This window comes from Pan paniscus, chromosome 6, assembly GCF_029289425.2.
Source record: "Pan paniscus chromosome 6, NHGRI_mPanPan1-v2.0_pri, whole genome shotgun sequence".
In the NCBI taxonomy this organism is placed as follows: Eukaryota; Metazoa; Chordata; class Mammalia; order Primates; family Hominidae; genus Pan; species Pan paniscus.
The window spans coordinates 159,862,686-159,880,863 of NC_073255.2; the positions used below are offsets into that span (position 1 = coordinate 159,862,686).

The 18,178-nt window shown below is 37.7% G+C and overlaps 1 protein-coding gene across 1 annotated transcript; it reads right to left on the reverse strand.

The window, feature by feature from the left end:
- Positions 1 to 2,125: 2,125 nt before the first annotated feature.
- On the reverse strand, positions 2,126 to 3,122 carry TAS2R16 (taste 2 receptor member 16). The gene has a single exon (XM_003808626.5). The coding sequence runs from the start codon at positions 3,054 to 3,056 to the stop codon at positions 2,181 to 2,183; it is 876 nt and encodes a 291-aa protein (XP_003808674.3). The 5' UTR covers positions 3,057 to 3,122; the 3' UTR covers positions 2,126 to 2,180.
- Positions 3,123 to 18,178: the final 15,056 nt, after the last annotated feature.

Below are 18,178 nucleotides of genomic sequence, written 5' to 3' on the forward strand. Positions count from 1 at the left end.
CTAACACTCCCACCTTATGCATAGCCTGGATAAGTTTTCCATTGCACTTTACTCAAAAGAGACAGAGAGAGTACTAAAAATATTTAACAGCTTCTGGAATAGCATCTGTGTGTGTGATTGTGGGGAGAGGGGGTGTTCTTTTTTCCCGTTCTCTATTTATACACATATGAGAAGAACGGTTTCTATTTATTTCAGCTATCTGAGGTTTTTGAACATGCAAGACCTCATCTGGATGTGGATACAAATGACAAATAGCAATAGAATCCTAATTTCACTGGCTCTTGTTCAATCTATTCCAGCAGGATCCCAAACCCTATAAGGCACCTCCCCTCCAGCCTCCTAAGCATTCCTGGGAGTCAACTCAATGCCAATATCTACCTTTTTTTTTTCCTTTTTTCTTCTCAGACCCATGGTTAGGACTCTGCTCCCCAGTCATTACTGCATCCACCAGGTTTTGTCCCACCTTCTACTGCAGTGAAACCATTGGACCTAAGGAGATGCAAGGCTGACAGGGTGCTTCTGTGGAGTGGGACAGCATGCTTCACTCCCCTCTGTGTGCAACAGTAGGAATGCTGCTGAGATATGCCAAATGGCACAGAGTCTTTGGTAAAAGTGGTCTTTCAGTTTTTACTTATGTTTCACACCCTCAGTTTCAAATATGAATTTGACTCAGAGACAAATCAGAGTGATAAGCCCACAAGCAGATCAGAATTTCCATTCCTTTCCAGGACTAAGCCATTCTTTCACAGTCAAGCTTGAGATACTTGCATCCTTTGCCCCATAGGATGATTTGCTTTCAGGAGGTGTTTCAATCTTCTAACGGCAGAGCTAGAAGATCAGTTCACCAGACATGCCCAATATATACAAAGGGTAGAAAACATCACATTATTTTCGCTTGGTACCAGAATGGTGTAAGAGATGCAACTGGCTTTAAGAAGAATACCTTAATAAGTATCTGGGGTGGACAGAGGCTGAGACCCAAAGGCATAGTGGTTGGACATTACCAAGACACATAGCTGCTGGTAGTTGAGGGTGAAGAGGAGATAAATGAGGAGTGAGATGCCTTGGAGATAAGGGCATGGGGTACTGCAAGGGAAGAAGGTATGAGAGAAACCTGTCAGACAGGCAGAAAGAACGTCTAAAGAATGAGTATGTTTTATACGTGATTTTTCACTGATTACTGTGTGATTTCTGTATTCTTATTCATTCTGGGAGGGCTTTGGACAGAATAAAAAAGTGTAGAAAGTGTAAGCCAACGCCACTCAAATGTTATGAGCTAAGAGTGGTTCTTAACTGATATCTGGGTTGTATATGGGAAATAAAACAACTATGTCTCAACATGGAGATGTTCCATCAAGTTAATAATACAATACAAGTTATAATACAATAGAGAGGCAAGAATTGAGCCAATGGAAACCATTTATAGTTGTATAGTTGACACAATTAAATTGTCAATATTTGGGGAATTATTAAGGATGAATCTGGATTGGGTTAAGTGTCTGCTATTCTGGGGAAGAGTATAATGTTTTGGCTAATGGAAATGAAGAAAGAGTTAAATTTTGACTTGAGTTTTAAAGAGATAAAGACATGGCATTTGGAAGAGAAGCAAATAAGAACATTTGTGTCATTAGATAAAAGTCCAGAAACAGCCAGGGGATAGAGAAAGAGAGAGAGATGGAGAGGGGGAGAGAGAGAGAGAGTGAGGGAGAGAGAGAGAGAGAGAGAGACTCCTTGACTAAAAAAGTGAATTGAAGGCTTAGTATGGGAACCATTCAGGGTACAAGCAATATGTTTCTGTGGGATGGTATTCATATTCATGTGTGAAGTAACTGGCAGTCATGGGAAGGTTAAAGTAATGTGTGGACACCATGATTTTGACTGTCTTGTGTAGAATATACCAGGTGTACAATTCCAGAGTTGGCAAGGACTAAGGAGAGATGGGGCAGTCTTGAGCAAGTTGGAACCAACCTGAGGATTGTGAAAGGGAAAGGAAACCAGTGGAAAAGGATAGAGAAAGGGTTGATTATTTAGAAATACATGGCTGCGAAGATGGAAGGGAATGAGGGTTGCATTATGGTGATTCACAATGAATTGATTGATAAGAGCAATACTCTCTTCTGGTATTAATTATATCAATTGCTCGGGAGTCTTTTATCCTGTGCCTCAGGCAACCTCTAGGCCTAGCACTTTCCCTTTAGAATCCTTTTCAATGTAGGGCTGCTCAGCATCAGTGAAGTGGAATGCATTAAGATGAAAGCATAGACAAAAGCTTCCCAGACCCATAACCAACATCTCTTATCAAATAGAGTACCTATAATGGTGATGAGTATGGTTAGAAAGTAAGAGGTAAACACAATCAATAAGATGGCAAGGGACCTCAGGGCAGTGAAGTGCGCTTTCATGCTTGGATTGCAGTGACCAGTGCTATGATGTTGTATCTGCTTGGTCAGTGATGCCATGAGCAAGATGGTGGAGGCCAGGAACAGGATGAAAGGAATAACCAATGCAACTGTATGAGCCTGGAACTGATACTGATGAAACTTTTCAAGTTTGTCAGTTACAGTGCTGTTTCTTGGTAGATGCTCCATGGTGAGTAACTGAATTTGAATGTAATTCCCAATAGCTGAAGGGATGATTGTTACACAAGTAATCATCAGAGAACCCAGTAATATCCAGGGAAACAACCTCAAAATTCTCCACCTCAGCCAGAGAAAGATGTGATGGGTGAAAGAAGAGACCTTGATGCAGTAGAAGACGGTAAGCAAGCTGTTTAACCAGAATGTAAGGATATTAAAAAATTCCCAGGTGATTGTTAAGTTGCAAAGTACATAATTCAAATTAAAATAGGAGCAAAAATTGTTCAGCATTGATGCCCACTGTAGACAGAAGCGAGAGATGCCCAGGCTGATGAGAATCATGTCCACAGGCATCAGCCTTCTGACTTGCAGCCATTCTCTGCCCAGCACTGCAACAATTAGGCTGCTCTGCACAATAATTGTCAAGGACTCAAGCACATAGATGATCATGAAGAAGACAGTGAGTTGGATGGCTATCATTCTTCTACTCCAAAGTGTCTTCCTGGACAAAGACTCTGAATCTCTGTACCAATTTCCAGGTAGAGAATGGGTTCCTGATTCCACCATTGTCTGGTACAAGAAAACCCCTCTCTCTGGAAGCAAATTTTCCCAAGCTCATTTTTGATTTTGTCATTTTCCTATCTATAGAATTTGTTTATGCTTTGCTTGCTGGTTTGCTATCACATCTGAATGTAGGGAAATGTTTAAATGTGGATTCCTGCTCCTGAGGTGATTTGATTATTCCAAAAAGGCATATGTATTTCATAACCATGTTGTTTATTTCCTCTTTTTCTGAGGTGCACTTAGCTTATTTCCTTATCTTCTTTAAATGACATCTTCACTCTTTTAACCTAAAATTTGAGCAACAAGAAAGATGAATCCTTCCCTGTTCATTCACGTCCTGCATGATGTTTCTGCTCTGTTGAGTGCAGTACCAAAGCGAACCTCAGAAGCCCTATCTTCCCAGTTCTCATGGCAGCTAGTGGTCGATGCTACAACCAAAGTGTGAGGGTAAATAAAAATGATAATGAAAAGTCTTTCCTCCGAAATTCCACAAAATTGCTGAACCCCAGACCTTCAAGTATTTCCATCCAATGCAGGCCACTCTCATAACTGCCCATTGAATTCCCCCACTCAGAGAAATCAAACTGCAGAGAAAACACTGCACACAGCCTCTCTTAGCTATTGTTCTTCTGCCAATTCCAATGCTTTGAGCATATGCCTTACATATTTTCAGGAATTGTTCTTGTCCCATTAACATCACTGTGTTTTTTTTTCTCTTACATGGCTAGGTTCTTTTTGTCACTGCTCCCATTGCTCAGGAAGAATTGAAAGAGGACCCTCTTACCACTAGTAAAGTGTATTACTTCTAAATGTGCAGGAATCATTTCATAGCTATACAAGCAGGCTATAAAAGGAATACATTTTCCTTCAGTTCAGGACAACTCTTCCAAATAGACACCAAATATGTAATAAGTGGCTTCAGAAATGAGAGGTTATTCTAATTGCTAGTTGGTGACAGAGACAAAGTGAAAGTCATTGACCTTATGTATGATAAACTCGGAGTCTGTATGGACTTTTTAGTCATTCAAGGAAGACAACACAGAAGCAAGCGAACATGAATCTTAGAATTCTTGAACACAAAACAAGAAACTACTGAACTCATGAAGCAAAGGTAAGCAATAGCTTGAAAAATTACACCAGAAAACAGAATTAAGTGTAAGAAAGCATCTGCTTTGCATTCTCAATAAAATGCAAGAAACAGGAAATAAAAAACTGAGATGACAAAACAATATATATTATTAAAAGGTGAATTGGTTGAGATGTATCCATACATAAGAAGGGAGAAAGATGAGATATGAAATGTTGGTATGTGAAACATGCAATAATAGCATTAACCTCTAATTTATGTCCTGAATACACTAAGCATGTTGCCAGCTATATACACTGCCCCATTCTGAGTAAACTTGGAAGGACTGTGATGCTCTCAATCTCTGTCTGAGGGGTTGTGAAAGTGTGGCCACCATACTACACCCCTCATGACTGGATTCCAGCCACAATAGTATGACCAGAAATGAGTTTCTGTCCAAAGCAGCCCCTCATAGACTGGCCTGCTGCATGAGAGATGGCCTGGCACTACTCTACTCCACTGGAGTGTTTTCTATGTGATAGTGGCTGATTAAATAACCCAGATACTCTTTTTGGGAAAGTTTGAAGGTGAGACATACAGAGTGTCCATAGACTGGTGATTGATGTTCCCTGCGGTTAGGAGTTGAGAGTCTGGCTCTTTCATCATGTGTGCATGTGAACCTTCAGGGCCACCTCTGGGGTCTCCTCATTGCAGTGATCCCAATTCTGGTTTGCCTTCTTCCACTCTCCTTTAGCTCACACCCTTTCCCTTATCAGACAGGGGATTGTTGTCCATTAACTAGTCCTCATTGGTCAGGTGCTGGCAAGGTGACTGAAGCTCAGCTACCTTCTGCAGTGTACACTTGATCTATGGCAAACTCTGGCATTCTTTTCAGTAAAAATGATAAATGGCAGGAGGCCCATGCCTCTCTACTCTGTCATCTCTCCAATTCTCTTTCCCCCTTCTCAGGTAGACATGAGGGAAGGCCCACCAGTTTTTTTCCTAATGTCCCACAGGGAAAAAGAATGCCAATTTATGTTTATAAGCATCTACTATCTTCACTGTTAGAGATTTTGTCTTTTTCTCATTCCTGAGCATACTCCTAGTTTCCTCTAATACTTTATTTACTTCCCCCTTAGGGAGGCAGACTGTTGTATCTTATTTGCAAATTTGATAGGAATAACTTGCCCAATTCTAGACTTTGCTATTATCAAGCAAACATTATATATATACACATATGTTATATATAACATATGTATATATATTAATATATGTATATATAATATATATACATATGTTATATATAATATATAAATGTTTGCTTGCTATTATCAAGCAAACATTTTATATTTATATACACATATACATTTTTATATATAAAAATGTATAATACACACATATATACACATATATAATAAATTAAGGGTGTTTCTAGATGTTACTCTTTTTTGATGTGTATGTGTTTGTGTGTTTCATTAAAAAACTTTAAAAACAGGAAAATAAAAGAGCAGGCAATTAGCCGAAGGGTAGACAATAATACCAATTAGTTCATAAAAAGATGCTTAACCTCACTAGCAATAAGAAAAATACAAATAATACTGAGTAGATATTTTTCATTTTTCTCATTGCAAAAACAAAATAAAATTTAAATATCAACTCTAAGAGAAGATATGAAAAAATCAGAGTCTTTATGAACCACTGGAAGGAATATGAATTAAGATAGTTACATTGGAAAACAGTTTGGTCATATTTAATAGAAAATGTACAGACCTTATTCTGCAGGCATTCTACTTCTAGGTATATATTGTATATTATAGAGAAATCCTTACACATATATAAACAAGCAGAAATTTACTAGTCTATTTATTTCAGAATTGTTGTAATACCAAAAGACTGAAAACTATGTACATGACCATCAGTTAAGTAATAGATCAAATGTGGTATAATCATATGATGGCTTAAAGCCATGTGGATTTTTGCCTCCCTGCAAGCAAGTTTGCTACATTTTTCCCTTATAGGCAGAACCTATCTCTTTCTGGAGAGGCTTTAAATGCCAGACTCTTAGTTTAGTGTTTTCTTTGCCTGTTCAGTTTGGGCACACGAATCAATTCTGGTCACTGGGAATAGAGGAGAAGCCTGCTGAGACCTCCTGTGACAAACGTTTCTCTCTGATAAGAACAGAGAGATTCATGAGGAGAGATTCTTTCCTCTTCATCTTGTGTTTGGTGTTATTCTGTATTGTGCATGGTGCTAGGAGTTGTAGACATTTCGTGACCCTGAGGGGAAAACAGCGGAAATTGCAAAGAAACTAACACAGGGCCTGATTTTGTGTAATGCTTATTAGTACTGGGCCGAAGTACCTCTGAAATCCTGTTATGTGAGCAGAATATACACTGATAGATTAAACCACTTACAACTAGCATGTGGTACTGAGCAGGTGGGATAACACTGAGAGGGAGAAAGAAAAAGTGCTTTATTTGATAATATTTTCCCCTCACACAGCAGTATAATTAATTGAATAAACTTATTTCTGTATACCTCAGTTCCACAAGTAAAACATAAGGAATGATAAAAATGATCATGAAGATCCAATAAAAACATAGATTATAATATGCAGATAAGGCAGTAAGTGTGTTCCTATGTTCATACATAAATCATGTGTTCCATAAAAATATAAATTTAAAATAATGTAAAGAGAAATTTATTCACCAGCATTCTAACTTATGTAGCGGAAAGCAGATAAATGTGTCTGGTTATTCCCAGGAAGTGAAGCAACCAGAGCAAGGAACAGGACCACACTTTACCCAGCTGCACTAGGTGGAGGGAGGACATCACAGAGGGAGCACTGGGTACTGAGTAGAGAGGCCAGAGAAAGGTTTGCCAGCAAGAAATAGAAATGTACCTTATGTCATGTGATTCTTCTGCTCAACTCCAGAAACTTATGGGAAAGAGCATGACTAACACAAATATGAGTACTTTTCAGTTGCATAGGGAAGGGACTCTGAATCTGGTTCTGAAGAGAGAAGTGATTGAGAAATGCCTGTGGACTCAGGAGTACAGTCTTGAAAAGCTGAGAAAGTGAGGGGTGGATCTTGTTGGAAAAGCTCAGACTGCCCCAAGTCTAGAATTGGGATTTCAGTCAAACTTTACCTGGATCTCAAAGGCTCACGTGATGATTGAGCTATATTTTTGGTTTCTTTACAAGGGTAACCAATAATATCCGGGATTAAATTATCCTAGGATGGATGACCCAAAGTGCAACATTAAGTATTTCTGATTTCTGACAAACTCGTGCAAAGGAGTGGAAGCCAAGCTGAATCGTGCCAGAATGTTTCTTAGAATTCTATTCCAGAGTCAGACAAAATGAGCAGACATGGTGAGACAACATTGCAGGATGAGAGAGGCACTGGTTTGGATTTTTAGGGTATTTCAGACAAAGCTAGATGAACTTAGTCTAAGATTTTTTTCACGTCCCATTTTATTTTTAATTGATTAAAAATAATTGTATATATCTTGAGGTACAATGGGGTGTTTTAATACATATTTACTTTGTGGGATGCTCAAATAAAACTAATTAAAATATCCATCACTTCAAATACTTATTTGTATATTTCCAATACTTATTATTTCAATAATACTTTGAAATAAGTATTATTTCAAATACTTATTATTTACCTCCAGAAAGAGATACTTATTACTTCAAATACTTGTTATTATTTTAATAATTATAAAATTGCTTATTTATAAGTAATTATAAAATTGCTTATTTATAATAAGTAATAACTATTACTTATTATTTGTTTCTGAATCCCCCCAGATTCAGAAAGTCCAGGGACTTGGTGGAGAAATTTTTAGTGATAAACTGGAGCGATAAACAGTTTCATATCCATAAGCAATAAGGTCAGTGGACCCACCATTTCGACTTTCTTTTCAGGAGCAGAGAACCTCATTTCAGGGGGTGAAATGAGCGGCCTATTTTCCTGAAAATGCTGCTTCCTTGTAGGTAGGCATGAGATTCCTGAGGGAGGAATACTGATTCAGAAGTGGAGAATGTCTTAGAAAAAAGCCTAGGTTGGAAATTCCACTCATTTCTTCAATTATCTTTAAATTCCTAATGTTATACAATATTTAGCCCCCAGACTCTATATTAATGTGGTAACCCAAGGGCATCCCTGAATGATTGCACTAGGGAAAATAAGGCCCAATACAGAGAACTATGACTTCACAGGAGAAGATGAGATACTATCCCCATATTTAAGTCCATATAGTCCTTTTAGGTATATGAGGGCAGAAAAACCCCTTGAGATCAGTGAAAAACAAAACAAAACATGATGTGTGTGCATGCGCATACACATATTCTTACATTTAACTAATTCTTAGCCTATATAAATTTACCTTTATTACTTATATAGAAATTATAATTATAATATATAATTATATTATATATTATAATATATAATTATAAATTATGTATTATAATTATAATATATAAATTATAATTATATATTATATAGAAATTAAAATATTTACTTAGGTCAATCAATGATAAGAGACCGATGGCTTTTAGTGGGAGCACTGACAATCAGGTTTAATTTTTGGTTTGAAAGTGAAGTGCTACATAAAATGGGTGTTCATAGGTCTCTTGATTCAGCAACTAGGACACGGTAGCACAGAGTAGGTACTTAGAGAATATCTGTTGAATGAGTGATGAGTACAAGGAGAACAGACTAGAGAACTCTATATTCTACTACATTACAAGTGCAAGGGCCTGGAAAATTATATAACAAGTTTCCTAACATAGAAGAGAAATACACACTGTTATTATCTGTGATTATATTCCTAAGTCATTCAAATACCTGGAATTGGCAAAGATGCCAAAACATAAGTGTGCCCAAATTGGCTACTTTTTAGAGAGAAATTTATGTTTTGGGGCACTGCATCTGAAAACAATACATTAAAACTAAATAGGACAAATGGTGATTATAAGTTCTTCTAACTCATATGTAATCATGTAACATTATGATAAGAGTGGTTCTCATGATCTGCACTGCTGTGAAATGTATATTGGCAAGCAGTGTTTAGACCAATGAGACTGGTAAAATGGATGTCACAAGTCAACACAACCTGAATTCATTCTTTCTGGTCTTGCCCCCATTAGATGTTAGTTTCCTTACACTGTTGTAGACAAAATAATGGCTCCTCTAAATGTTTACATCCTAATCCCCCAAACCTGTGAATACATGAATACATTAGCATATATGACAAGTGGGACTTTGCAGATGTGAACTGTAAGATAATAAATTTATATTGTTTTCAGCCATTAAGTTGGTGGTAATTTGTTATAGCTGCAATAGGAAAGTAATACACACAGCAACTATAAGAGCCAGATAACCAAATTCTAGTTACTTTACTTGTAATTTATAGGCACCTGTACTTAGTAACTAGGAAAATAATGAGTTCATACACAAGAGAAATGACAATAGACAGAAGAGACTGAGACTACTGAGACAAATCAGGTTATACGAAAATATATCTCATTTAGGAACTATTTATTGTATACTTGAGTTTCGCTGGAAAGGCCTGTAAGTGTCAGAGTTGCACTTTGAAGTCAACTGGAAAGTTTCAAAAGCAATAACTGAGGCATGGGTCCAATCTCTATACTCTGATTTGTCTGGGGTATAACTAGGTATCAGAATTTTAAAAATCACCCCACCTGATTCTTTTTTTAAATTTTTATTTTTTTAAACTTTTATTCTAAGTTCAAGGGTACAATTGCAGGTTTGTTACATAGCTAAACTTGTGTCATGGGGTTTGTTGTACAGATTATTCTTCATCACCCAGGTATTAAACCTAGTACCCATTAGATATTTTTCTTTATCTTCTTTATCCTCTCATCCTCCACCCTCTGAAAGACCCCAGTGTGTGTTATTTTGTTGTTCCCCTCTATGTGTCCATGTATTCTCATGATTTAACTCCCATGTACAAATGAGAATATACGGTATTTGGTTTTCTGTTCCTGTGTTAGTTTGCTGATGATAATGGCCTCCAGCTCCATCCATGTCCCTGAAAAGGACATAATCTTGTTCTTTTTTATGGATGCATAGTATTACATGATGTATATGTATCACATTTTCTTTATCCAGTCTATCATTGATGAGCTTAGATTCCATGTCTTTGCTATTGTGAATAGTGCTACAGTAAACACACATGTACATCTGTCTTCATGATAGAATTATTTATATTCCTTTGGGAATATGCCCAGTAATAGGATTGCTGGGTCGAATGGTATTTCTGTCTTTAGGTCTTTGTGTAATCACCACACTGTCTTCCATAATGGTTGAACTAATTTATACTCCCACCAACAGTGTATAAGTGTTCCTTTTTCTCTCTACCTGAAAAGGTGGCTCAGTTTCAGATCCACTGCTTTAGAGCCACCTTTGTGGAAAAAAATACCCTGCATGGGTGGTGAAAATAAAAAAACCCTGCTACATATAATTTTACCTTGAAAATAATCACTAGGGAAGAGTGAGTTCTTAATTTTGTAATTTTAGCAGTTGGAAGAAACACAGGGGTGTCAAATTCTCTGGAAAATGTCTTTTTGTTGTTGTTGATCCATACTATGAAGATGACCCTCTTTAAATACAATTTTATCCCTAAGTTCATACATGCAATGTGAATTTCACTCCAATTTTGTGAAGATGCATCAGAATCTTCTGATATCATTGCCAAATCGCATATCTTAATTATTGTAGAAAAGCTACACCTTTTCTGTGGCTTCAAATGAAATGTTTAATGCTCTGTACTGTACTTCAATCTTTTCAAAGCATTCACCAACTCCTGTGTGCTTTAATTATCTAGGAGCATTAGAGCCTGCACATTATGCAAAAGAAGGACCATGGCTTCTAAACAAAGCCTTCTCCTCTAAAGATCCTATGAAAATTTACACTCTGCATGTCTCTTTTAGCCACCCCATGTTACATAAATCCAGAGATAATTCAGCTTTAGAGGTAATTAAATCTACTCTTGCTTCTACATATAGTATGAGAAGCTTCTTTTAGCCTGTGACGCAGGCTCATTTTTCCCAGTACATATTTCTGTTCTGTGGAAGAAGATTGCAACCACCCTTCAAGACTGTGGGAAAAACTATTTCATCCTCACCTCAGAAGGAACAGCACATTTTGTTTATCTGCCTTCCCCTTTTTACACCCACTTCCGGAAAATTGGAACTCCTTCCCCCGCAGGCCTGTCATGAAGTGTTGTGCTTTTGACCCTTGTTAAAGCGATCACAGATTTATAAAACAAAACAAAACAGTGGATTCAGATGTTTTCCAATTAGCCAAACACATTTTTTTTCCTCTGTTACTAACATTCAGTAACAATCAGAATTGATATTTTTTCATGTGGCAATGCCTCCCAAATGATCTGCATTTTAAAAGAATATCTAACAGTAACTAAAAGGTAAGGTTGTCCAAGTATGAGGTTAAAGAACATCCTTTCTCCTATTTCTAATTTTGCCACCAACCTATGTGGCCTGAAGCAAGTCATTTTTTTCTTTGCCTTTTACCTCATTCTTTAAATAAGCATCATGGCACTAATTTGTTTAGTTTCCAATTTATTGAATGTACTCATTTCTGAAACCCTGGGAGCAGGTACCTAGTCAAATGGCAGATTGTAAATTATGGAAAATACAAGAAACATAACTTAATACTAAAATGAAGCCATCCGCAGGCCTTAGGTAAATTCAGACCAAAAGGAACTGAAAAACCACCACCACCGCCAACAAAGCATCTAAGATTCAGGTGATGTATGTAACCCCAACGGGCATTGCCCCTGCTTTTATCATTTTTACCAAGCGCTATCCATGATTGCCTGGAAACTTTGAACACTCAAAGTGCAGAGCTTTTGGTGATCTGTGGGAAGGTGGCAGAGAATAACTCTCCTCCCTCTTCTGGTTATATTCTGTTAGAGGATTACCAATGCTCAACACACTCCCAAGCTTCAGAGAAGTTTTACTTACTTTGCCTCTCTCTCCCAGGGATATACTACAAGTCTGTGAGGCTGGGAGGGGTTAGGGCAGAATGATAACCTCAGAAACATCTCTCTTGTTTAAGGTCTAAAGCAGTGGTTTCCGTGGATTAACAGCATTAGTATCATCTAAAAAATGGATAGAAGTGCAAATTCCTGGGTCCTATCTCAGACCTACTGAATTAGAAGTTCTGGTGATTGGACCCAACAATCTGAATTTTAACAACCTTCCAGGTGATTTTTATGCTTGATGAAGTTTGAGAATCATGGATATAAACACAACATTTGGTTCCTTCTAGACTTGGGATGACTCAGTTCTTGCACATTCAGGCTATTCCTCAGGAGGTTCTTGTTATAAATAGATTTGTCTGACTCCAGTGGAAGACACAAGGGGCCCAAGCTGAGATTCCACCAAATATAAAAGAAGTGAGGTGTTTTTCATTTTTTAATTATTTCTATTTTTTTTTTTTTTGAAGGCGTCTGGCTCTGTTGCCCAGGCTGGAATGCTGTCACATGATCTCAGCTCACTGTAATTTCCACCTACTAGGTTCAAGCGATTCTCCTGCCTCAGACTCCCATCAAGCTGGGGTTACAGGCATGCGCCCAGCAATTTTTTTGGATTTTTAGTAGAGACGTGGTTTTATCCTGTTGTCCAGGCTGGTCTCCAACTCCTGACCTCTAGTGATCTGCCTGCCTGGGCCTCCCAAAGTGCTGGGATTACAGGTGTGAGCCACCATGCCTGGCTGAAGTGAGTTATTAAAAAAAAATGATTCCCCACTGTGAAAATATCCTTGTTCTTATTTTGAGGAAATATGACATTCTCAGAACTCAACTGCCTTAGAGAGAGGGTTTTGAATAAATCCCTGCTTAATGATACATGGTAAAGACAAATGAGAGGGAGCTGGGCTGCTGAGGAGCAGTGAGAAACATTCCCCTGGTCATCGTCGGGCTCCTTCTCAATTACCAGGTTAATATCTCATCAGCCCTGGGTACCAGCCCTCACAGATACCTTGGTTGCATTGGGTACCCTGGTGTGACCCAAAAGATATGCATGGGTAAAAAGGAATGGGGAAATGAGAATAGCAAGAAGAAGAGAAAGAAAGATGAAGAAAAGGGAAAGAGTAAGAAATGAGAAAGAGAAAGGACAACAGTCCCCAAGCCTCCTCGACTTTATGCCACCCTAGTTATTCAGAGTCCTTCACAGGCTTCCTCAACCCCTTTGCAGAGGCAAGGAAGGCTCTGCTGGGATGATGCCCCGGGAAATAATGGAGTTTGAGAGCGATCATTTCTTAAGGGTAAAAATGCCATGCACCTGCCATTTTCCTGCTAGACCCATCCCCCACTCCTCAAGCCTTAGTACCCAAACACACAAAGAGCAGAAGAAAAGAAGCTGCTAATAATTTCACAGCAGAAAAAAAGGGTATAATAGTGTAAACTGCCTTTAATCAAATCATACCTGATAAATATGTGTCACTTCTTTTCTCAAAAATTCGAAGGCTGAAAATTATCAGGTGAATGTCTCGTCTGGCCCAATGTTTTTAAATCGTCACCCCACCCATGACATGACTTAAAGCCAATAATAAAAAACAACAATCAACCCCCCCAAAACAAAAACAAAAACAAAAAAAACTCCAACAATTTCACAAGGAAATGTGCATTAGGTAGAAGCTTGTCAATAGGGTTAGAAAGAATTAGAACATACACATATAAGCCTTATCATGAAAACAATGAGAAAATTCTAAAATGCAAATATGAGACACAATTTTCAAAAAGTTATTCTTAAATAAAAGACAAATTCTAAGTTTAACAATAGGATCCATATAGGTAGTGTTGCTGGAAACAAAGAGGGCCCTGTTTTTTCTTGCTATTTCAATTTCACAAACTAGAAAAGGAAGCAAACACCATTTAGCTGGTCTTAATATACTTCACAAGTCTAATAATTTCCTCCAGAAACAGAAATTCTATGTGAGTTATAATTGTGTTCATTCATTCATTCAGCAAATATTTATCAAGAATCTGATTAATATCCTGATTCTGGCTCTCTTCTGGGCTCTGGGGAAGGGAAAGGAGGAGTTTGTGGATGTTAAATTAGAGATACCTATTTTAGATATTATTTTGGAAATAATGAGTGGGCAGTTGAGTATATAGATCCAGAGTTCAAGGATAAGATTTGAGCTGAAGATATAAATTTGGGACTCCTTTGCATATCTAGATGTTCTTTAAAATTGTGGGATAACACGGTATCACCTAGTGAATGACTGTAGATAAAGAAGCATTCTGAGGACTGAGCCCGTGCATACTTCAATCTTTAGTGATCAAGCTGAGGAAGAACCAGCAAAGGAGACTGATAAGGCCAGTAGGGCAGAAAAAAAAAGTGTTTCACAGGGGTCTGAGTTATCAGCTATATGAAATGTAGTTGATTGATGAATAAGGTGACCCCTGAGAATTGACCATTGGATTTTAGCAACATGGAAGTTATTGGTAATCAACCATGAGTTATGGACTGAATTATGGCTTCCCAAAATTCTTGTGCTGAGGCTCTAACCACCCAGTACCTCAGAATGTAACTGCATTATATTATAGATAAGGTCTTTGAAGAGGTAACTAACTCAAAATAGGTTCATTAGGGTGGCCCCTAATCCAATATGACTAGTATCCTTATCAAAAGAGGAAATTGGGACACAAACATGCACCCAAATTTGAAAAACCCATCAGAAAAAGATGGGCATCTGTAAGCCAAGGAGAGAGGCCTTAGAAGAAACCTATCCTGTTGATGTGTTGATTTTGGACTTTTTTAGCCTCCAGAGTGATGAGAAAATAAGTTTCTGTTTTTGAATTACCCAGTCTGTGGTACTTTATAAGACAGCCGTAGATAACTAATACACCATGTGAAGAGCTGTCTTGGAAGAATTGTGGGAATAGTACTCTGAATGGAATAATAAATAGTCTGATTGGTTCAAGATATAATATAAGGATAGGAAATGGAAAAAAGTATAGGGAAACAGATATATTGATTTGTTCCTGGAAGGGAAAGGGGATAAACTTTTTTAAAGATTAACAACGACATATTTATATATGTTGGAAATGATCTAGATCTAGTGTGGGGGGGATTGATGATGCAAGGGAGACAAGGAGAGAGAGAGAGAGACTTTGACCTCGAGTAGGCAAGAGAAGGAGTTGGCTTTTGTTATATAAAATCCTGTTCTTCCCCTAATAGCAAGAAAAAGACATATACACATGGTGATAGCATGTGGAAGTTCTTTTCTTATTGTGCCTATTTTCTCTCTACAGTAGGAAGCGAGATCCCACTAAGTCAGATTGAGGAAGGGATGAAACTTGAAGTGTTGAAAAGAGAGATTAATTTGTGCCATAGATATTCAGGGGTCAGAGATGCCTAGGGGGTTGTGTCTTGCAGAACTCTAAAGGGAGTCATTTACATAGACTAGTCAGCAAGGAAGTGGTGGCAGCTCTGCCTATGAAAATGTGCTGGTCAGATTCCCTGCTGTCGGAAACTTGATTGACTAGTGCCCTCAGCTTCTGCCATCCTAGATTCACAAACACATTTGCACCAAAAGCCACTCTCCCCATGGGCTGCTCTCACCTAGCAACTAAGCACAATGAGTAGAAGGAGAACTAATGCAGGTCCATTCCTGGGAGATGGGGGATTCCTCAATTGTGTGAGTTTGGCTCTGGGACAATCTTATCAAGCCTGGTGAAACTTTCTTAAAACTGTAGTTTAAGAATTGTTCTACCTAGTCTTTTTCCTCCACTTCTCCTTTGTAGATGTCAGGTTTGCATCTTAGTCTGAATTCCATCTCTGCCTCTTATAGCTTCTTCCCCTTTTTGTTTTGCATGACTTTCTCTAATAAACGTCTTGCACATCTAATACTGTCCTGATGTCTGCTTCTTGGAAGTCTGTACTTCCAAGTAGTACCAGGAGTGGTCTAAAAAACAGGTGATAAGATGGGGTTAGGGTTTAGGACTTAACTCATCCTATCAGGCAAAGAGGACCTCAATCTGAGTACTGTTTGGTGCAGAAATAGTCTCTCACACAATTTTGTGGCCTAGCTGCTAAAGATTCCACAAGTGGTGGCCTGGGAAAACATCCCAGTTGAATGAACTGTCCATGCAGTTAGAATGATTCAGTCATTTCAAAGATACAAAAGGAACAATACCTACAAAGAGTTGGTTAGTTACTACTAAGTTGTAGAGAAATAAAAAGAAACTGAGGGCCATTGATAAGCAGTTGAAGGCTAAGTGTAAGAGACAGGCATGTTTGGCAGTTTACAACGAGGCCCTTATCTCTTATAGTGAAAGAACAAAGAGTAGACATAACTGAGCAACGAAAAGAAATGTTGATAGCTGGTGTTGCAGAGACTCTGAGCCATTTAAATGTCTGACCAAGGCAGGTCTATTAGTATAAAGTCAGGGTCCTTGTTGAAAAACGTGAGATACTTAAACATGGGATAGAAGATATCTGAATGTCTGCTTCTGAAAATTTTTGGCTATACAAACAAACCGAACACTCAGAAATTTCAAAGGTATTCCACCTGTAAGAGGTAGCACATCTTCCATGCTAAAAGATGCTACAGAATACTCTCCCTAAAAAGCAACAAATGCAGCCCACAGCAGCTGCCCCATCTCCTCCCCTGGGTGGCAGGCTGATAACAAAAGTTAAATCCCAGCAAGATCTAGATGGGGACATGACAGGCCTGATAAAAAAGAAAAGAGATCAATCATGAAAGAAACTACAGAAATTAGTTAGATGGATTAATAGCAGATTAGATCTATGGATGAAAAGATTAATAAACTTGAGGAAATAACAATGGAAACTATCCAAAACAAGACTCAGAGTAAATAAGAGCTGAGAAAAAAGAGAACAAAACTGTAGAGCAAATTCAAGTAGTCTAATATATGTATTATTGGAGTACTTGAAGGAGATAAGATGAGGGGAAGGAACAGAAAATAAATTTAAGATATTAAAAAAATTGTCTATTCAGTAGGTAAATGAATAAATGAATTGTGGTACATCCATATAATGAAATATTATTCATTACTAAAACGAAATGAGCTATCAAACCAAAAAAGACATGAAGAAGCCCTAAATGCATATTTCTATGTGGAAGAAACCAATCTGAAAAGGCTATACACTGTGATTCCAACTATATGACCTTTTGGAAAAGGAAAACTATAGAGACAATAGGAAGATCAGTGGGTACCAGGGGCTAGAGAGCAAAGAAGATTTTTAGGGCGGTGAAACTGTTATGTATGATACTATAATGCTAGATATGTGTTATTATGCATTTGTTAAAACCCATAGAACATGCAATGTCAAGAGTGAATCTAATGTTACCTATGGATTTGGGGTAATAATCATGTGTTAATGTAAATTAATGAATTGTAACAAATGTATTGCTCTGTTGCAGGATGTTGATAATGGGGAAGGCTGTGCACGTTTGGGAACAGGAGGTATAAGAGAACTCTAATTTCTGTTAAATTTTCCTGTGAAACTAAAACTGCTCTAAAACATAAAATCCACTTAAAAAAATTGTAGGAAAAATTTACTTTTGTGAAAATTATAAACTCATGGGTCTAAGAAGCACAATGAACCTTAAACACAAGAAACATGAAGATAATTATACCAAATTATATTATAATCAAATTTCTTAAAATCAGTGATAAAGGGAAACTCTTAAAACTAGCCAGAGAAACAGGGTGACTTGAGTATAGAGGAAAAAGAGACAGGACTAGCAAAGCTTTCTGGTAGGAAACAATGGAATGCCTGATCCACATGTACAGAATCTTGTAGAGTACAGATTTAAATCAAGTGGGAGGTTTCACATCACAGCAAAGGTGGTATAGAAATGGACCCATGACTATGGGATCCACTGATCACATATCACAACATCTAGAAAATATAGACTTCTAAAGATAGAGTGGCAGAGTC

Coding starts and splice junctions, on each gene's coding strand:
- TAS2R16 (XM_003808626.5), bottom strand. CDS start 3,056: ATGATAGCCATCCAACTCACTGTCTTCTTCATGATCATCTATGTGCTT.